Source organism: Dysidea avara, chromosome 1, assembly GCF_963678975.1.
Source record: "Dysidea avara chromosome 1, odDysAvar1.4, whole genome shotgun sequence".
NCBI classification, from domain to species: domain Eukaryota; kingdom Metazoa; phylum Porifera; class Demospongiae; order Dictyoceratida; family Dysideidae; genus Dysidea; species Dysidea avara.
The window spans coordinates 43773185-43795913 of NC_089272.1; the positions used below are offsets into that span (position 1 = coordinate 43773185).

At 37.8% G+C, this 22729-nt stretch overlaps 1 protein-coding gene and 1 long non-coding RNA gene across 5 annotated transcripts; one reads left to right on the forward strand and one right to left on the reverse strand.

The window, feature by feature from the left end:
- Window positions 1–9142: 9142 nt before the first annotated feature.
- On the reverse strand, window positions 9143–10009 carry LOC136250504 (uncharacterized). The gene is made up of 3 exons (XR_010698562.1): window positions 9947–10009; window positions 9812–9898; window positions 9143–9688 (listed from the first exon to the last, which is right to left on the reverse strand). It is a non-coding gene; the product is annotated as an uncharacterized lncRNA (long non-coding RNA).
- Window positions 10010–11157: 1148 nt separating this feature from the next.
- On the forward strand, window positions 11158–13581 carry LOC136265142 (uncharacterized). Of its 4 annotated transcripts, XM_066059959.1 has the most exons (10): window positions 11170–11570; window positions 11625–11834; window positions 11883–12036; window positions 12163–12267; window positions 12318–12473; window positions 12521–12585; window positions 12646–12674; window positions 12725–12857; window positions 13311–13375; window positions 13435–13581. In XM_066059959.1, exons 5-10 carry the CDS (start codon window positions 12389–12391, stop codon window positions 13508–13510), a joined length of 453 nt encoding a protein of 150 aa, XP_065916031.1. In that variant the 5' UTR covers window positions 11170–11570; window positions 11625–11834; window positions 11883–12036; window positions 12163–12267; window positions 12318–12388; the 3' UTR covers window positions 13511–13581. The 4 variants fall into 4 exon arrangements, with proteins under 4 accessions (XP_065916037.1, XP_065916031.1, XP_065916022.1 ...); XM_066059950.1 differs by having other exon boundaries at window positions 11170–11834; XM_066059965.1 differs by lacking the exon at window positions 12318–12473 and having other exon boundaries at window positions 11158–11834; window positions 12765–12857.
- Window positions 13582–22729: the final 9148 nt, after the last annotated feature.

Here is a 22729-nt window from a genome sequence, read left to right on the forward strand (position 1 = left end):
AAAAAAGCATGTGATCAGTACAATATTTTGAATGTAATACAGTACATATGTTTGTGTAGTGTGTACATATTACTTTGTACACTTTGCACACCCTGCATGTTATATAAATATATAAATGATAGAGACACCTTGACCACTATTGAATGCAGATCTACACTGCAATGTTGTTATGTATTACTATGCTTGCAAATAGAGTTGGCAGCAGACGAGATGGCATGCTGAAAGGAGTACACACTTTGATATTTCAACAATCTATGAATTAATGCAGACTTTAGGGAAAAATTACTTGATGTTTCATTTAATTCATACAAATACATTTTGAGTTAAAAGTGAAATATAAATCAAATTCTTAAGATATATTGGATACTATGCTAACGTAACCAGGGTACATACACTGTATCACATAATAAGTGCTTGTGGAGTTGAAAAATGTTTGAAAAGTTTTACAAGTTAGACTGTTACAAATTCCATTTTGCGATACTCCTACTGTATCTATATATAAATTAATATATCTATATATCAAAATCCAATCAAATAGAAAATATGTACACTACCAGGCTACATTTCATTTGGGATCATGTGGATCTAGCTGAGTGAGTTGTTTTCTATTTTCTTATTTGGATTACAACTTAATTGCTATAGTGGGTCTGGAGTGTGTCATCCAAGTCAACATAACTGGTTTATTATAATAAATGTTTTGCACTGTAAAATTTAGCAGATTTGGTCAGCATTTGGAATATTATGGTAGTGATTTTAATAGCAAATTATAACTGCTGCAAGGACATGACTAAAACACGGAATGGACTGGAAAACGGACTCACAAACGGACTGGGAGGAATTTGCCTGAAGATGTTTATTTGCCATAAAAACTCACTGTATACTTGCTATAAAATGCTACAACTGCCTAAAAAAACCTGTGAAGTGTGCTTGTAAGTCCTGCGCTTAAATATAGTATTCAATATTAGTAGTGTATGATTTAATTAAAAGCACACTCTCTGTTACAACATAGATATATAAACTCTTAACAGGGGGATTGGAAATGGGGGTCACGCACCTAAGATAGCTGTGTTTCGAATGGGCATGTGGTTCCCATAATTTGCACTGCATACTAAATTTATTGGCCATTGATGGAGTTTTTCAGGATTTACAAGAGGGGTTAGAACCTGATAGCGAAGTGTGTCACCATACTGCTAGCTTTGTTCAACAGCTTGGGCATTAGATTTATGCTTGAAAGATAAATAGTTTTGCTAGACAACAACCATGCTGAGTTAAAAGATCAGAAACGCGAGAGTATTACAGCACCAAGCAAAGTTGTAACTAAGGAAATATGCAAGGGTGTGACTTACAAACCATTCTATTCAATTCCAATGACCAAAGGTGTACTAAAAAGCCACATATTGTTGATACCAGGAAGTGTCTGTGGAGGGTACAGGAACAGAAATGTACCTTGGTGTAGAAGCGATACCGAAACAGCATGATATAAACAAGTTTCTTCTGTGGGAAAGGCTACTTAGTGGCTTCCACCAAAGCAGCTTGTATCACTCAACCTTACAGAACTTACATATTATACAAAACCTACAGTAAAAGTCTACAGTAAGAAGACATGTCAGTCTTTTCATGCTCTTCAAACGGTAGCAAGCGAAATGCACCTTGTATCTAACCAGTGATGTAAAATGTACAGGTAGTATACTGGGCACATGATGCCATCTCCAATCCCTATTAAGAGTCATCTATCCATGGTTACAAGATGAGAAACAAGACAAGACAAGCTTCAAGGCTGTATATAAAGACACGCTGTTCACTGACAGGATTTTGTGTTAATGAAATCAGTTCAGCCACTGCTCTTCAGTTTTACATTACTGGCTTTATGGAGACCACGTTAATCAGCTGGCAAGGTGCTGACTACTACAAATACAGTCCATGTTAGTCTATTTATTTTAAGTTGTTTACAGCACCAACAGAGACAACTTCGCTATCACAGGTGCTCACACAGGTGTCACAGTTTTTACAAGACTGGTTAGCCCAGGGCAGCTTAATGTCAGCTCGAGCATGCTTCAAGATCATGTTCAGAGGTTTGTTTCAGGCTGTTGTTGTGTTCAATATTCCTTCTAGCAGCTATACATTGAGTTTCTATGGCAAATAAATGTATTTAGGCAAGTTCCTCCCTGTCCATTTGCGAGTCCATTTTCCAGTCCTAGTTCCGTGTTTTAGTCACGCCCCTGCTGCAACCTGTAGACAAATACTTTTATAGCTTTTAATTACATGCAACTAACGTAACGTTTGTGGAGATACATGAAAAACATCCTAGAACAGCTATAAACAGCATGTTAAAATGATTTATATAAAGTACATGCATTATCTTATGGAAATGTTGTCAGGCCAGATATTAATAATTATAACATAATATTTCATATTACTTTTAACTGTTACAAGCTATAAAAGTGAGTCAGTCTGCTAAACACATGTACAAGATCCCACCCTACAACATGTTGCTTGGTGTCCACAAATAAAGACAAATTGTATTGTGGTATCTGTACCCTGGCCTAATACTGTCTCTCCTGACCTCAAGATACAATAAATAAGAAATAGGAATTGCTGAAAAAGTTGACAAAACACGAAGGAATTGTTGGAGTAAGGTTATGTCTGTGTAATATTTTTAACCAGCTACTTATCATACAATGTGCGTTTTATTGCATAACATAATATAAGTTACCCCCCAACCATTAGGTACAGATTAGCGCTATACACATGAAATACACAATAAATATAACCCACACCACTGACGAAAACATACATAATACAAATGTAAGTACAAAACTCGGCATGTACATCTAAAGCACTGAGGTCTTCCAGATATTAGACAGACAGACATAACCTCCACACTATGTACATATGTACACATGCATATCCAAAACTTACACATCTTTCTAGTAAACGCTGCAGTACACATCAACAATGCTGCTCTGACTTTGTGGTAGACAAGGTGCATAATGTTGTTGTCAAGGTAGATATCCAAACATATACATATGTCTCTACCTAAGGATGACATCATATATCATAGAATAACATATAGTACCTGCTATATTTAAGGGTTGGACAAGCTTACTGTATTATCACGATTATTGATCATGGTATTGACAACTATAGCAAGTACACTCAAGAATAATTCGTTACACATATTTTTGTATCGGTGAACTTTGATTATAAGCATAAGGAGATTGGAAAACCAGCCCAACTTATGGAGATTCTGTGCATCTGATGCATGTAGTGCTAGAAAGCTTACAAATGGAGAATCATGAATATAGCTACGTAGTAATTAATTTACCAATGTGAGGCCAGACTGTTTATCTCACAAGCCACAGCTGGTATGCTACACATGCATAGCATGTATTCTAACACATTAGTTCATTTTTCATGTAGTAGTACATGGGTAGTCTCATGTGGCCAGATCCTACCTTCTGTGAGATGGTATTCATTGGATATTACAAGCTAGCCTAGCTGTGAGAGGGTCTGGTATATGTGTATAGCAAAGTTGTACACCTGAAGTTTCTCAGAGTGATAATTAAACACGTGGTCAGATTCTTATAAATGTCACAGACCACGTCACACTGTCAATTGCAAGTGGTGGGTGGATAATTAGTGCATGAACCAGAATGAGAGGATTGAATCAAGATTGCTAGTGTCAAAACGATGAGAAGTGAATGTTTATTAGAACAACTATGCTATCTGAACTATACCAGACCCTCTTGCAGCTATAAGCACATAATTATGTAATTGATTACCATCAACCACTTATAGTGGTAGTTATATCACCCTGAAAGTGTTATCCCATTAGGGACTTGTGAGAAAGCTAATGTGTGAAAATCCCAGACTTAGCAGTATAACTTGATCCTCTTCTAACATGCAGTCTAGGTATGTGCCAAAGAAGTCAAAACAACTGGGATCTGAAAATTTAGCGTTCTTAATCAATTAAATGGTTTACAAGATGATTTCTGGAAGATTATCTCATAAACCATACAACAAAAAGCCATATATGTGACAGAACTAATTCAATATGTACATCAGTAGTTCTTGAGATAAACAGTTTTAAGCCATAGTAAGCATGCTTTTGAAATTTACACCATGTATTACCTTCCAGAGTATTCCCAGCACCTAGTAGCTACCTGTAGGTTTTTTTTCTCACTGCATAAAATGAAACAACTGAGTGGTATAGCAGTATCATGAGTGCTCACATTGAGGTGGGGAGATGGGGGTACCAAATACACCGCTTCAAATGAATGGGAATCACAATTGAACTGCAGAGATAAAGTTATAGGGCTGTGCTGTCTCATTAATGGCTGGTATAATTAGTACAGAAAATGTTTAGCCAACTGTAACAAGGCATCAAAGCTTGCCCCACCACCCCATGAAAAGATGGTGACCACTTTAGCAATTGCTAATTAGTGTGTACTACAGTTCTGTGATGATTGCTACTGTATTATCAATGAATAGCAGAGGATTTAGACACACAGTCTCATACAGGGGTACGAGATGATTCATTCATAGAGAAGAAAAACAAGTTAACAACACATAAGGAAAGAGAGAATATTGACTTGATGCACATGTAGGATATGTCAAAACTTGATGCTGACATGGCACAAAGCTTTGAGTGAAGGGGAAAACAAGTCTTATCGCCCATGACAGCAGGTTTTATTTTTCACCATGAACACAAAACTACATGAATACATCTAAATCAGCCACATCAATACATCTACATCAGCCAGACTTGAGTTGTCTGCTATTGCTGGCTGCTTTTTCCCCAAGCAGAGTTTGAGTGGTCTGATGCCTTCTTAATGAAGCTCTGGTCAACCTTGGGATGGCTGTATGTGGCTGTACAGCTCTGTGGTATGGAATACTATATAAACTTTTACTTTCATTTTAACCAATTTTTGAGACCGGAATGGCCCATAATTATATATTTTTAAAAATTGTTAATTTAAAAATGAAGTAGGGATCTATGCAATAAAAAGTAGTGAAACAAGAGATGAATGATGGTATTACAACATAGCACAGCTCAGTGGGAAGTCCCTACTTTGGCAAGGAACAAAATAATAGCTAATGTGCCAAAGTAGGGACTTTCCCACTGAGCTATGCTCTGCTGTGATACCATCATTCATCTCTTGTTTCACTACTTTTTATTGCATAGATCCCTAGTTCATTTTTAAATTACCAATTTTTTTAAAAATACTAGTTTGTTTAGTTTTTTGTTGTGGCACAGCTAGCTACAATGTAACTTGTATCCACATCTGTAGGTATGGGGAAGGCAGATACCATCACTTACAAACATCTTGCCCATTTGCTCAGTGAGAAGTGGATATTCTGTGGTTATGGGCTGGCTTCGCTGTAATTTGGAGTTCTCCTTACTGTGCTCTTCACTAATGTGTATCAGGGGATCATGTTCTAGATCCAAACATCTCTGTGTGCCTCCAGCTGTCCACCATGCTGTTATTGAGGGGCCGGCATCTGTCTCCTGTAGAACAATAATGCTTTTGTATTGTGCTTGCTTCTTTTTCTTATAAAATTATGCCTACCAGTAGTACCAGAACAATGTAACTTACAACTGTTCTACTAGAGTGACTGTTGTATTGGAGTATATCTCGGGTCAGCCAAGGGGTGCGCAGCTAGCTACTGTATAGCCTAAAATTTTGAGGAGGAAAATTTTTGCTGATTTCACGGTTTTGGGAGTTATCAGCAAAAATTTTAGCCTTGAAATATTTAGACCTCCATATAGTCTAAATGTCTAATACATTTTGGGAGTGTTTGCAAATCTGCAAAATTTTTATTTTTAGCAACATTGCTCAACCTCGAAATACTTGCCCCTCAAAATATTTAGGTTATATGGTATACCAATAAGGGTTTGTTTACTGTGCTGATTGTTAAGAGGTGGGGACTCCCTAATCTATCCACCTACATCTTTATTTGAGGGGGCGTGGTCGCAAACCTATCGTGAACGGGATCCCAATCGTGAAGTTGTAGATATCTAGCTAGTGTACCTCTTACAGTAGTGCCAGGACTGAAGCGCTTCTGAAATCCAGCTCTGAAATAATTCTGTGATGGCTAAATATGCCGCTGAAAGAAAGTGTTTGATACAGAAAATTAACACCTTGATATGGTTTCGTAGGACAAAGAAGAAGACAAGCAGCCTGATTGAAGATAAAAGAAAAGACAAGGCGCAGAGAGCGAGCCAACACTCATCGGAACCCCAAAAGGCACAACCCACTGCATGGTGAGTTTGTTATTGTGGTGCAAAATTGTGGCCATGCGCTGCTTCGTTTGGCCTCTAGCCTTGCAACTGTGGTCAGTCAGGCAGTGAGGCAATTAGTGATACTAAAATTCGAATTTTGATGATTCTTTAAAATTCTATATCCGGCCACCTGTAAGTGTTTTGTTATATTAATGCTGTTTTATATATTATATGGACTAGTACTATTCCACAAAGGTGATTTTTGTCAAGTAAAATGTCTCTAGGATGATTTTTATTTTTAAAGGCAAGATTTTAGGAGGCCCGCAAAATTTTCAGGTAGCTCCCTACTTAAATGGTACTACCGTACTGTTTGATAATTTGGCCTAATTTATCTGTAAGCATTTCTATTTTATTTTGTAAAAACCTCTTGCCCTCCCCTCCACTCCCCACTCACTACCCTTATTGGAGCTTGCCTGATACAGTCATAGTCAACCTCTAGTTGAAAACTATAAATGGTGGGAAACTACTACTTGTACAGTGGATGCTCTGGAAGGTAAAGAATTGGTATATAACATATGAAAATTTGGTATACATACTGTAGCTTCACTACAATACACTGATTACTTGAAAAAAGCATTTCTTTCTCAAAGCTTTTAAATCAGTAGGCCAATTTTCCCATAGTCACAGTTATTACTCTGACTATATCCACCTTTTCAAACACACTTTATGTAACAACTTTAAACAGGCTGTAGGACCAGGTGTCCTACAGACCTTCAGCACTTGTGCTGTGAAGCCTTAATAAATAAAAAAAATTAAATTAACTATCTATTGAGATCATCACCACCACATTGACACCAGAGTCAAATGGATAACAACTATTATTACTTGTGGTTAAACTATTCAGGGACTCAATACTGATACATATACACACTGATGTTGATGATGTCGTTATAGGCCAGAGAGTACAGAGAAGTACTAGCATAAAATATAATAAGCTCATGTAATGTGAATTGCAGAAAGCAGTACATGGTTGACAAGCTATTAAATATAAATATTTGATGGATGCTTACATACCTCGGGTTGACTTAATTCATAGTTGTTCTTCTACTGTGTACAAGAACCTGTAACAAGAAACCCGCTAAGCATAATAAAATAGTATATCAGGCTAATTTCAAGTGGCCATGGTATAAGTAATACATGTGACTTGGTGAGCAAACTACTAGTTTACTTTTGTTGAACTAATTTTATGATTTCTTTGCTGTCTACGGAGAATAACCAATTGGCTGTTAAAAGTTTCAGCCTTGTCTGGTGAATAAATTCATATAGCAATAGATAGCAGGAAGAGCACATGACTGTACAGAAAATAAATAATTACAGGTGCTCATTTAATTGATCGTAAGTCACAAGTACAACAGACTATGGAGTTGGGATTTGTCTCATTGCTAATTAGACTAATCTAGACTAAAGTCCTAGACACTGTGTCTTCCAGAACTTCCAAATATCAATATGTTTATATGGGTAGGTACAGAAGTCACAAGGTTTCTAATTTTATTATGCTATGTAATAACAGTATTATATATATATATATATATATAATGAGTTATGCACAGAGTATATGTACTGTTGAATTTATTAATGCTATTCATGTACTCCACTTACCTCACCATAACCATAGTATATACAGTGCGATTATATTATTTTGTATTGTATGAGTGTTAACTTTTAAAGTACACAGATCACTATTATCACAATTTTGGCGGAGGGCAAATTTCATCATTTCCTGTGGTTGATTCACACCTAGGTAGTATTGCGGATTGCGTGACCGTTGTCAATAAGTTTTTTAGGTCAATGATATCACGTGAAAAGTAACCAATCGAAAGACATTATACACTGAGTTTAAAATTAAGTTACAGCCAGTCTATCCGTTTCACATGCAAGTAGTTACTCATGCCTGTATCTTATTCAGTAGACTCGAGGTTGCGATGGACAGTTCTTTCACTGACGAATAGCATACGTACTACCAGCTTCTTCAGCAGGCTTTGCTATTAAACAAGATGTGTTGCCAAACAATTCGCCACCTTGGATCTACTGATATAGGCATGAGTAGCTGTGAATCAGATAGATGGCTGCAACTTAGTTTTAAACCGAGTCTATAATGAATGGCTTTCGATTGGTTACTTTTCACGTGATATCATTGACCTTAAATTTTTTTTGACAATGGTCACGCAATCTACAGTAATATGACTGCCAATATCATGTATTAAATTTAAAAACTACATTAAATTATATTTTTCCCATAACTGAATTACATTCACTACTTGGCTTCTGTATGTACTGTGGTACATAGACGAAGTATAATTATAGTGCATGTTTGCATTTTTATAGGGTTCCTGATTTATTACATTTATTTATTTATTTTTATTTTTGGCAAAGAGGCTAAAATAGCCTGTACACTAAATCATGATAGAAAAAAATACATATCATTAGTCCAATGCATATCCAGCTCTGCAATGAGCGTGCCTCAGCAATAAACTGTTCCAAGAATTCACTACACGATGAGAAAAAAAGTTTCTTTGTAGTAAACAAGAAGAATGGCACTTGTAAATTTTTAAATGATGTCCTCTGGTAATTCCTGGTGACTGTGTGAAAAAATCATTAACATTGATATCCACTAAATTATCTGACATAGAAGTATCATGTCACCATGCTGATGATGATAATTAAGTGAAGGCAACCTTAATTCTGTGAGTCTTGTGCCATAGTCACTATCATGCAAATTGTTTATCAATTTGGTTGCTCTTCGTTGAATTGTTTAAACTTTCTTTTGGTCTAATAGGTAGTGGGGTCCCCATATTACATTACCATACACTAGTATAGGACGTATACCATAGATCTGTAGAGACAACCAACATGTCGGAGTCTAAATAAGAAAAATTTCTTTTAATCAATGCAAGTATGTGATTTGCTTTGTTAGTTACAATGTATAGCTATAGCAAACTGTGAGTACATCTCAATTAGTACTGATTTCATTGTTATTGGGAAGGACATGTATCTTACTCACATCCAGCTAGTACTGGTCATCCTCTAGGTCACTTTGTTCTTTGCTACTGCTATTGTCACTACTACTGGAAGTTTCATCTGGTGAAGGTTGACTGATCTGAGACAATGAACTTTGGTTCATTGACTGTAAATCCATAGGAAGTGAACCAACAGCAGATAGTTCATTGTCCAGGTTGTCACTCTCTAAGCTATGATCACTTGAATGCTGTGTTGATATATCAGTGCAGGTCCTCTAACAGCATGTCCATTCCTCCCACATCAATCTCCATCAAGTCTTCAAACTGCCCTGGGAGTGACAGATATGGAGCTACTACCAGACAAATGTGAATCATCATCTTATCCCTCAGCTAGTTGCTGAGATGTTAGTAGTATTTTGCCCTCAAGTTGGTCAAACTCTACATTGTTCTGTAAAACATCGTAAATAATGTTTTTAAATGACAATTTGGTAACTTCAATGAAGAAACTGTCTGGCCCTGATATACATATTTAAAAACTTGGTGTTACACACTATATCACATTATATCGTACCATTGTATTTGACACTGTTTTGGACTATTTGGGTGACATTGACCAGAAATATTCTTCTCTGCTTCAGTACATGTGGTTCTTACACTTCTACAAGAGCACAGGAATGTGATGTCATATAAGGTTAATATCTACTACCTTTCTCATTGTTTCCAGGTCCTTTGGAGTTGAGATGACTTTGTGGTAGTTAAGTTGTTTTTTTACATTGGGTTCCAGGTACTTGTAGTTTCTTGGGCGCACCTTTTTTACAGCGAAGGTGTTTTTGGGGTGGATATCACTCATTTTTGTCAGTGATAGACTCTACATTTGGTTTAAAAGGTTATTTTTTTGGAAATGAGCAATTAACATTAATGCAGAATATTATCTTGGAGAGTCAGTAAAATCCATACATAATAATGATTGTTTCATAACACCGTAAATTCGGAAGTATGAATTTACGGTGTAGTATGACTGTTCTATTAGAGTAAATTTATCTTTACTGCCTGTACGTGATGAATATATCTCATATCTGTGCATGTTAAATGCTTCAGACACCTAATTAAACTTGCAAGTGCCTAATTAGTTCACAGTTGCTACACAGCTATAAATACATTTGTAATTGTTATCATCATAATCATTTATCATGTTATAACCTTTTTTTTAATATTTTGGTCACAACTTCAGGATTAGAGCAGCAGAGAAAGGAATAGAGGACTCAACCATCAAGACTTGTATATGGGAGATGGAACAGTATTGCGATGGACAATGCCGGTACTAACCCCTCAAGGGTGTTGCAGTACAGTATAGATGCAAGACCAGAGCCTTGATCGTCACCTTTTGACTGTGGTCACAACTTCAGGATTGGAGCAGCAGAGAAAGGAATGAAGGACTCAATCATCAAGACTCGGGGAGATGGAATAGTATTGCCATGGACAATGCCAGCACTAACCAACCCCTCAAGGATGTCACAGTGCAGTATCGATACAACCACTCCAACCAGTGCATAAGACCAGAGCTCAATCATCACCTTTTGGCTGAAATTTTTATACTTGATGAAGCAATTAAAACAAAAAAGTTGTAGTACTTGTACTTTCCTGAGGGAACATGTCCCCAGAGTCCCAGACTCCCTTGCCTGTTCAGCAGAATAATAGGATTGAGCCTTACTACCAGTTTCACCTTTATCCTTGGACTGAATGTACATATCAGCAACATAATACAGTAGCTGTAGATAATGCTAGTTAATGCCCCTAGGCAGAGCTATAGGGGTGGGAATTTTTCCCTACTATCATACTATCATAGTAGTTCTTCTCGCAGTTCTTTGCCTGGCCATCATCAACTACTGTCTATCAACTGCTGTCAAAACATTAGTCTCGTCCCCCAGACCCTTCCTCAAGCATGCTTATCACACAAAAATAACTTAGTTTAGCAGTGCACAAACAATTATTCATTGACAGCTTATACTACACTTACCGCATTTTTGAACCATGTATACCACCAGAATCCACCAGATTGACAACTAACACGTGATCTATTTAGGGGAAATCTCGTGGAAAGTCCCTAATTACCTTAAGAGGACACTCATGATACGTGGTTTTAAATTTAATGGTTTAAGAATGTAACTGGATGGTGAGGCGTACTTTAATCGGCTCGACTTTACTGAGAAACTCGAGCCCCTCGTGAGAAACTACATCGCTTGAGCAACGCTTGAAAAAGTAAGAGTCAAGAATACTGAGGGACTCTATGATATATGCCGGTCTTGAATGCTAACGAAACGAGGAGTGAAGTTTGTGCAACGTGTCACATCGCCACACACTGATTCACCGTGTTTGTGCGATAGGGTTTTTGGACCTGTCCACCAGATGTTGAAAGGAAATTCATTCCACCACATGTTGAAAGGAAATTCATTCCAACTTGTCAGAAGTTATTGGTATACTCATTGTTGGGGTCCATGGGGACATCGATGATCATTTACCAGTCAGCTGTAAGTAATGTCACAACAGAAGGAAAGGAACCATTTCCATACCCCTATGGCATACTGATTTTCCAGGTCAGTTTATGTACACCCAACCACAGAAATGTAGAACTTTGGTTGCAGGTGGAAAATAAACACCTTTTTACTCAGTTACAAGAGATTCACCCAGCTGGGATAAAATGTTGAAGTGAATGTCATTAGTACCTACTTGCGGTTCATCAGGTATTGGACAATTCCAAGTGTCCAGATTATGCAGTTGTCCAGTTTACACGTTTAGGCAAGTTCCACAACATCCTATAATCTATTACTATATCAGTGTGGAATAATGCTTATATAATATTTTTCATATTCCAGGCTTTAGGTATGTGTATTGTATTTAACACCTGCATGTTGGTTTTTGCAGGCCATCTGGTCATACTGGTTTATCCACTAGCAGTTGAATGTGATCATGGTACATATGTAAGTTGAGACCATGCAGGAACAAAGATAGAGGTGTCATGAATTTCAGGTCAGTTGACATTCAGGGGAATTGTATTATTGCAATTGTTCTTTTTGTAGTTATCAATTATCAGTGACCAGTTTGTGATAGCGTACTTTTGTTTGACTAATGACCAAATGTTCTGGTTTACATGCTTACCCAACAGTTATGTTACTCACTTAACCTGCATATGGGATATATATTTTTAGTTCATTTTGATTATTCATCCTTTATTGGTACAGCCTGGCATATTGATTTTTTGCACATTCTCTTTTGAATTCAGTGCCTGCTGGATTGTTTCGTCAGATATCGAAACAGATGTCTTTGGTGTTGCGACCGATGTTCCAGGTCAGTTTGCGTGTGTGTTTAATTTAAGGTTGACTTCAGTGCCTGCTTATTCTTTTACAGGTCTCGGTATTGAGTGTCATGAATTTCAGGTCAGTTGACGTACAGAAGAATTGTATTATTGCAATTGTTGTTTTTGCAGTTATCAATTATCACTGTATACTAGTGATGTGAATTTGCAGGTCAGTCTACTCAGATGTATCAGGCATAGTGTTGATGGGTTCGAACAAGTATCCAGTGTAGACTGTAGTGGCATCAAGGGTGTTAATTTCCAGGTCAGTTTACATGTTGTGATGTTAGTGATTTTTTCCTAGTACCCAGATATTAAGTGTATTGTATTTAATGCCCACCTGTTATGTTTTTAAATTATGGTATATCAGTGTAGACAGTGCAACAGTAAGCCTTCTGTGTTGTAGTAACTATTTGTTTCATAATATTATGCTGTTGTCCCGGAATGGAACAATTTTTGGCAACCAGTGTGAAGTCCGGTGGTACAAACATTGTATTATGACCAAGTTGTGATAGCGTACTTTTGTTTTACTAATGTCCTAATGTTCTGGTTTGACTAATGTTCTGGTTTGACTAATGTTCTGGTTTAACATGCTTACCCAACAGTTATGTTATTCATTCACTTAGCCTGGGATATAATTTTTGTTCATTTCGATTATCCATGCTATTATTGACACAGCCCGGCATATTGATTTTTTGTACATTCTCTTTTAATTCAGTGCCTGCTGGATTGTGTCATCAGATATCGAAACAAGTGTTTTTGGTGTTGCGACCGATGTTCCAGGTCAGTTGCATGAGTGTTTAATTTAAGGTTAACTTCAGTGCCTGCTTATTCTTTTACAGGTCTCAGTATCGTCATGCTGACATACAAGAAATCATCACTATTGTTGGAACTATTTTTAGTCAAGTCTTGATGTGATGTTAATTAACGTTGTTACACATTGTTGTATGTTTACCATATGGCAAGAAATTATCATGGCCATCATGAAATTTGAATATTGTGTAAGTTGTGTGGACCAACCCCAACTCCTACATGGTCACTGGCAAACCACGAGCCACATTCGAGCCACAACACCACCAACCACATTCGAGCAATCCATTACAAAATTTTGTTGCACCATTTGTGTGTGCATAATACTTAATGAAAGCCACAACACAAGCTACATGGTACACACTACATAGAGGTGGTAACCCCTAAAGGCTTGTTACCTTTTGTATTCACCTTATCGGCCTTTGTGGTTAATCTATTAAAAATTACATGTAAATAGAGAATTGAAGAGTATGCTTAAAGCACCTTCGCTAGTGATTTTGTTCTTCAAACCATATAAAACAACTGGCGATTTATAAACGCTCGCATGGGGTGTGGTACTAAATGGAATTTAAAAGATTTCTGTTTAAAACGCCATCCCTAGGGAACTTACGGTTCAGCACGCTGTCACAACTTGTTTATCAGGCATTAGAGTTTGTGTCCACGTCGTGTCTTTAAAAGTTATTGTAGGGATTAGAGGTTGATTGAAGAAAATACGTGTATAGGCAAACCAGGATTGGATAATGTCAGTGTTAGATGGACTATACAAACACAGCTATGTTGACTGGTTGACTGGTATAACGTGACAGTAGTTGTAACATAAGGTAGAGAAATAAAGTGAAATACGCCTATTTTTTTTTTTGCGATGGTTACTTTTTTATTTTAGCGAGGTCACAAGAAAACTATAACGACTCCTAAAGATTTTTTATCACGTAACGCAATACAAATCTATTGAGAGATGTTGCGTAATTTAGGACTAATATTGCGAAACCGGCCCTACACGTAAATAACTCACAGTAGTGGCCGCGCGTCTTTTAATTGGGCGTGCGCTTTGTAGTTTCTTGGCCGCGCGACTCACTACCGTGAGTCTTGATATTATGTAATATTAGATTCGTTACAGTAACTATATTACTTAGGTAAGTGTTAAATTTGTAAGTAAAGTACCTTGAGTTATATTACCTGTTTTTATAGCGTATTTCATTACATTACTTAGTTGCCACAAAAGTAATAATATTACGTAATTACAATAAAAGCACAGAACATTATTTTTATTGCTTGAAATCAATCTATGAACAGTATAAACTTCACAAGCAGTGTTAACTTCAATTTCTTCATTTCTATATTATAGTACAATAATAGCTGCTGTAATATTTTAATATTGTGTTATTGTCACAGGCTGACCCTCTCCTGTTATGACATTAAGTGTACCAAAATCAGTTTGGAGGTGCTTCCTACAGTCATTACCGTGATAAGTATTTTCTAATGAATACACTGACAATAATGAACTGTTAGCTTGTTACCATGATTACTATCAATGGGCGTGGTTAGAAAACCACATTAGTAGCTATAATATAAATTACATGAAAAATTAATTGTGCCAATCTCAAATTCAACTAGCACATATTATATGTACATGTGGCTCTTGCTGAAATTTGGGGTGTGGTAAAAATTGTACCATAGAAACCACAAGCTACCACATGATCAATGCTATCTGACTACATACTGTACCCACACAACAAAAATAACATGAATCTTATTCAGCAAAGATGGTACCAACAGGCACCTAGGTCATGGACTACACACTCTAGACAGAGCTTGTATGAGGTGGTTACCGCAACCTAAGCGAAAATAGCTGGGACTCACTACCACTGTCGTTTCCTTGAGCAAAGAAATTTTACCCCCATGCATTGCTCCAGCCACCCAGCTGTTAAACCTGATGCATTCATGACTAAATAGGGCACAGCTGAAGGACAGCCTTCCATCTTTACTGTAAAAATAATTTCCCAAAAAAGTTGACAAAAGTGAAAGGAGGCCTGAGATAGTCTGGAGTAGCCGCCCCTTCACAAATAGGAGGGTGCCGGGCTGCGCCAGACTAGGCCCGAGAAATACTTGGAAGAGTGAACAAGCCGGCCTTCGCAAATATTTAAATCCTCACACATATCCACCCACTACTATAACCTTAGCCTCTGTCATCATTGGCACAGTCTTTGATAGACAACGCTTGCTTACTCTTAATCATTAAGCCACTACGTTGATCGTTGGCATTTGGAATTAACGAATTCCAAATGTCTTGACTTAAAATGAAAGATAATAGGCGCTTCGCGCGCAGCGCGTGAAGCGCCTATTATCTTTCACTTTTATATTGATGGCGGAGAAATGCACTGATCGTACAGGCCATGCTTGCATGCATGCATGAGTCAAAAGCAGTAGCAAAGTATAAGTCCTTTCAACTATTGGCATACAGACTAACAGCTGTTGCTTCAAGCCACTAAATGGATATAACCATTAACACTAATGAAATAATGTGCTGTGGTAGATTCCCAGTATGCAAATTCATAGAGTAGATTTCTGCACTACACATCACTGCCTGCTTCAAAGAGCTTTTACTCATATGCTTCACACATCACTGTGCTGATTATTGTGAACATTTGGCACTTGCTAGCTACCACCATTAGCAGGACACATGTGCATACATGTAGATGGATTGCATTCCATCTTAAGAACCTCTGTGATTAAAACTTACCTTGCTACATGCTTAATACATGTTCCTGACATGCAGATATGTATTGTAGAGTTTTGCTGTGCACACAATAGTTGCTAACAGGTGACTAGAAATTCATTTACAACAGAACAAAGTATTGATATAGTTTAATATGTATTCAACCCAAAAGCATTTAAAAGTAGGTCTACCAAAAAAGTCACCATTTAAGAAAGGTCCCTATTTAACAACTGGAGCAATGTGAATAAACTTTCTTGCTCAAGGAAGCAACAACAGCAACTGAGCATCAACCCTGGCTGAAACCTTACAATTACCAAGCTTTAAATGTGCCACTAAAAGTCATGCATTTGATAGTGCCAGACTGTTAGCAGCTATAGAAATTTTTTTGAGATTTGAAACGTCTATAGGCCATGCTTACATGCATGAATAGCGAAGTATATAAGTCCTTCCAAGCATAGGCCACAGGAAGACACTAACAGCTGTTACTTCAAGCCACTAAATGGATATAACCACTAATGAAATAATGTGCTGTGGTGGATGCCCAGTATGGAAATTCATAGTATAGATTACTAAGCTACACTTCACTAATTGCTTTGAAGAGCAATGTGTTTCACATATTACTGTGAAAAAATTGTGAACACTTGGCACTTTAAACACATAAAGCTGCAGCTACCACCATGCAGGATCAGGTAACACAGTTGAGCAGGACACATGTACATAGATGGATTGCATTCCATCTTACGAGCCTTTGAGATTAAAACAACTCTTGCCTTGCTGACAGATAGAGTTTTGTTCACACATTGCTGCTAAGAGGTGACCAGAAACTCATTTACAACAGAACACAGAAATGCAGCAGGTAGCTATAGTTTATGTATTTAACCAAAAGGTCTACCAAAACATTTGAATATAGTTATGTGTAATTCTTCAACTCTATGAATATGACCAATTAGCTGCCACCACCCTTCTCACTCATGCAGTTTCTTAGCAAATATCTAATTTTAGGAGAACTTCACTCCTCATGCAAGTCCTTGCACATTACCAACTACTAGCTATATGTGAATGATGATCACATCTAGTTGGTCTCATAATGTTATTAAGGCAACAGGTCTCCAAATCTCTATATGTGATACTACGTAGCTATAGACCACCATATGAGAGTGCTGTAATCCAAACATTTTGCTTTCTTACTACATCATATATAATTTTTGCATGGATAGAAGCCATTTAACTGTAAACCAACATTGCAATTAAGTAACCATCTAAGTGCCATAAGTGTTTTTTCCTGCAAAAGTTCTACCAATAACCTCTTGTACCAAGAGTCCATACTATAAGACCTCTTTATTATGAACTATTGATAGTACACACAAACAATCAAAATCTGTAATTTATTGTTATACATTATATACACTTGTCAGAAAGTGCCCAGTGGCAGTGACACAAAGACTAAGTTTGACAACCATCCACCATAGGATTGCGGGAGAGACACACGGTAGTGTGTCGGGAGGCCCAAGAAGTTGGCGCGCCACACCGTGAGTATATTAACAGGAAGAAAGAAAACGCAATTTTCACACCTATGTAGGTCTGTGGTCCCATATCCGATTGGAACCAAATTTGCTAGAGCCGTGCCGCCCAGTTAAGGTAGTCTACATACCAAATTTGAAGAAAATTGCTCCAGCCATTTCCGAGATACGAGCGAACAATATTTCGTTTTAATTTCTTCGTTTTCTTCTTCATCTTCTTCATTTCTTACACTTCGCAAAATACGCCATAAAACACGAATGCGTGCTCGGATTGGGCTGAAATTTGGCACACTTAAAGGGCTCATTAAGGCGGATCTCCGTACCAACTTTGGTAGGAATCCGATGAACATTCACGGAGTCATGACCAATTATTTGCGTAAAATAAGGTCGAAGGTCTGTCAAGCCTACAGGGTAAACCCCTTGGAGGAATCAGTTGTAAATTGATATGCAGATGAAGCAACCATCGTAGGAATGCCTTTTTGTGGTTTGAAAGGAATCGACCAAGGAGATATGACCAACCTGTGTCAAAATTACGTGATCGATTTTTATGAATAAAAAAACTATTAGTTTTCGTGTCTACCAGGAAAACCGCTTATAGCAACAAGCTAAAAATCACTATGTAGCTGGAATAATCATCATAGAAAGTCCGTGCAGTAGTACAGAAGAATCGGATTACACATCATTGAGTTATGATTCGAAAGGCAACTACGTGCAGCAAATGCGAGATCGAGATACTCTAATAGAACAGTCACCCTAATAAAGCATTCAGCTGCATTTATAATTTACTCAGTTATATGACATTGCAAGTTATTTTGTAGGGAATTCAGCTACAAACAAGTCACCCCGTAGTCAGATCAGCTAGAAGAAGGTACCTTATAGAGAGTTCAGCTACAAAGAAGCCATCATGTAGAGAGTTCAGCTGAAATAAATCACCCTGTAGAGAATTCAGCTACAAACAAATTGCCCTGTAGAGAGATCAGCAAGAAGTTACCTTGTAGAGAGTTCAGTTACAAAGAAACAATCATGCAAAGAATTTAGCTGCAAACAAATCACCTAGTAGAAAGTTCTGCACACTGTAGAGAGCTCAGTTAGAAACAAGTCATCCTGTAGAGAGATCAGCTAGAAGAAGTCACCTTGTAGAGAGTTCAGTTACAAAGAAACAATCATGCAAAGAGTTGAGCTGCAAACAAATCACCCTGTAGAAAGTTCCGCTATGAACAGATCACACTGTAGAGAGTTCTGAATCAGTTAAAAACAAGTCATCCTGTAGAGAGATCAGATAGAAGAAGTTACCTTGTAGAGAGTTCAGTTACAAAGAAACAATCATGCAAAAGAGTTTAGCTGCAAACAAATCACCCAGTAGAAAATTCCGCTATGAACAGATCACACTGTAGAGAGTTCAGTTAGAAACAAGTCATCCTGTAGATAGATCAGATAGAATAAGTCACTTTGTAGAGAGTTCAGCTACAAAGAAACCACCACGTAAGAGAGTTCAGCTGCAAACAAATCACTTGTAGAGAGTTCAGCTAGGAACAAGTCACCCTGTAGAGAGATCAGCTAGAAACAAGCCACCCGTAGAGCGTTCAGCTAGAAGAAGTTACATTGTAGAGAGTTCAGCTACAAAGAAACTACCATGTAAATAGTTCAACTGCAAATAAATCGCCCTGTAGAGAATTCAGCTACAAACAAATCACCCTGTAGAAAGATCAGCTAGAAGAAGTTACCTTGTAGAGAGTTCAACTACAAACAAATCACCCTGTAGAGAGTTCAGCTACAAAAAAGTCACCCTGTAGAGAGTTCAGCTAGAAGAAGGTACATTGTAGAGAGTTCAGCTATAAAGAATCTACCATGTCGAGAGTTCAGCTGCAAACAGATTGCCCTGTAGAGAATTCAGCTACAAACAAATCACCCTGTAGAAAGATCAGCTAGAAGAAGTTACCTTGTAGAGAGTTCAGCTACAAACAAATCACCCTGTAGAGAGTTCAGCTAGAAACAAGTCACCCTGTAGAGTTCAGCTAGAAACAAGCCACCCATAGAGAGTTCAGCTAGAAGAAGTTACATTGTAGAGAGTTCAGCAATTTAGCTGCAAACAAATCGCCCTGTAGAGAATTCAGCTACAAACAAATCACCCTGTAGAAAGATTAGCTAGAAGAAGTTACCTTGTAGAGAGTTCAGCTACAGACAAATCACCCTGTAGAGAGTTCAGCTACAAACAAGTCATCCAGTAGAGAGATCAGCTAGAAGGATCACCTTGCAGAGAGGTCAGCTACAAAGAAATCACCCTGCTTCATCTTTTCTTCTTCCTGTAGTAAAAAAAAAAAATGATAGGTTAAAAAGCCCTAAAGCGGGCCATAGGCCGGCTTTGGGGTATACTAATACAAAAAGAAGTGAAATCTAATCCAAATAGTCTATCAACGATAGTCTATCTGCCACGATATTCACTCTCAACATTGTTCAAGTAGTCTATCATCAACTCAAAGTATTGGTGGTTTGATTTTATTGGTCAGTTTCCGGTGGTAGCACGATCTGTGCAGCTTTTTGGCGACAGACAAAATGTTTCTTGCTCTGGAGCACAGGACAAGCAGAGCAGCAACTGCGCCGTGGGTCAGCAATGACCAGTATTAGGTAAAGTACCTGCATGTGGAGTATGGTTATAATTGAAGCTTGTTAACCATCTGGCTGAGCCATCTATATGCTGAAATTCGGCCAAAATGACGCGATTTTTGCAAACAAATACCAGAATGGTTGATACATCAGTGAGACAGTCTCCAACAGCAAGGATACGAAGCTTATAAACACCTAACAATACGGCTATCTCGCCCAGTAAACGCATAGAGCAATCCAATGCATGAAATAGGCACTCACGTGATCGAAATTCAAATCGTGGAAATACCCATCAAATCGCTTTCATTTCTGAATGGGAACCATGCAGTGTGCTCCTTTTGTAAGTATTTGTGTCAACTGTTCACTCAGGCGTGGTCTGGGCCAGTGCAGGTGTGTTTTATGCTCTGATGGCATCATAGGGAGAGTCTTAGACTGCTGGGCTAATCGAGATGCTCAACCTAATGCACACAAACTGATTGTCATTTGATTCCAAGTGATTTTAATGTCATTGAAATAGATTATGGTTGTATTTTCCGAGATTTGAATATCGATCATGTGAGTGTCTATTTCATGCATTAAACTTATATAGCTATGCGTTTACTGGGTGGGATAGCCGTATTGTTAGGTGTTTATAAGCTTCATATCCTTGCTGTTGGAGACTGTCTCACTGATGTATCAACCATTCTGGTATTTGTTTGCAAAAATCGCGTCATTTTGGCCGAATTTCAGCATTTAGATGGTTCAGCCAGCTGGCTAACAAGCTTTAATTATAACCATACTCCGCATGCAGGTACTTTACCTAGTACTGGTCATTGCTGACCCACGGCACAGTTGCTGCTCTGCTTGTCCTGTGCTCCAGAGCAAGAAACATTTTGTCTGTCGCCAAAAAGCTGCACAGATCGTGCTACCACCGGAAACTGACCAATAAAATCAAACCACCAATACTTTGAGTTGATGATAGACTACTTGAACAATGTTGAGAGTGAATATGTGATTTTAAGACATTTGTATCATTTTCTACCAGAAGAAAGTGACAAACTTGGCTGCCACGCAGGTGTTATTCAAGTTACACTTAGTCTAACACATGACAATAGTTAGGTAGTTGATTGGAGGATATCGATTTTTTGCATTGCGGACCCTACCTACAGTGAGTGCCTTTGTGTTAGCTAACCCCTTGCTGAGATGTAGATATACACTTTTGTGAGGCACTGTCCAGAATGTCTCAGACTGGGGCACTGAGATAGATGATATATTACTTTATTATCTATGATATTAACAAATCAGTCTTACTCAGAAAATTATCATCAGTGCAGAGACCCCAGTGCCTATTACAGGAAGGGTCATTCGTAATTGACTGAATAAAATTAGTGTCTGCGTGTTATCCTGCCACAGATAGTAAACGAAAACTTACGTGCCCTCAAGTACCTAAATATAGTCCTGCCACTACAACGACTAGATCATGATGTCCTGCCCACTTCAAAATCCTATATATTCACGGTAGTACCCACCTTAGTCGTCACCTTATACGATTATCCATCAGCCCGTGATCACTCGACAATTCGAACGTCGACACGATGATTCAGAGGTATTATGAGGTGGTATAGTCTTGAGGGTAGTCTTATCAAATACATCACGTGGTACCATCCACAGACCATCACTTCTCAATATCGCATACTAACTCCGGTTATTTTTGTATTTCACTAGTCGAAAATTTTTCTAAGTCCAAAGTGGTTCCAAAAAAAAATTCGCCGGACCGGTTGCGCCGCCCCTGACTTGCAGCAGATAATTGTAAGCCTTCTAATCGATTGAGGTTAACACACATGTGTGAAATTATGTTGCTAGTCATGTGCGTTTAACAATGGGCTTATATGGCAAATATTGTAGGATATTTTGGATCATTCGAGAATTTGTGGTTACATGTACATGCGTCATAGCTAATTTTTATGATGTAATGCCACAATGGGCTATAAAAGCTAGTTGCATTGTTACAATGCTTTGTCTATGGTTAAGAGAAAGAATAATACTTACTATTATTTAGAAAAAACCCAAAATCGGTTTTTACGGGGGGACCCAACCGGTAATCCACCTATCCGTTCTACTCAATCTACTCAAGATGCCATTGAATTGCTAAAGAAGATCTGTTTTGAAATGTTTGAATACGTTGGAAAATGTGGCCGATTTCAACACCTGATGTTCTACGGCGCCGAAACCACAGTAGGAAAAAGATATTTATGTAAAGATTTAAATGGCCATGCAGGATCACAATTAAAGGGATACATACCATCCAGGCGCAAGTTAATACTCGATAAATCCTTTACTGTATCTGATGATGATAAAATCCAACCAATTGAAGACAAGCATGAATCAAATAAGTTCAAAACCATCGATAAGAAAGATTTAAAAAGTATCCCTATAAGAAGAAAAGAAGCGAAGAGTAGGAGCGAGCCGGTTGCCCAGCAATTAGCCACTTGCTGAAATCCGTTTTTT

Excerpts from the sequence above, each read along its gene's own strand:
- LOC136265142 (XM_066059950.1), top strand. The coding sequence starts at position 12,389 with ATGCTTACCCAACAGTTATGTTACTCACTTAACCTGCATATGGGATAT. Across the intron at positions 12,586-12,645 it reads TGTTGCGACCGATGTTCCAG|GTCTCGGTATTGAGTGTCAT; the intron begins GTCAGTTTGCGT and ends ATTCTTTTACAG. Across the intron at positions 12,675-12,724 it reads TTGAGTGTCATGAATTTCAG|TTATCAATTATCACTGTATA; the intron begins GTCAGTTGACGT and ends TTGTTTTTGCAG.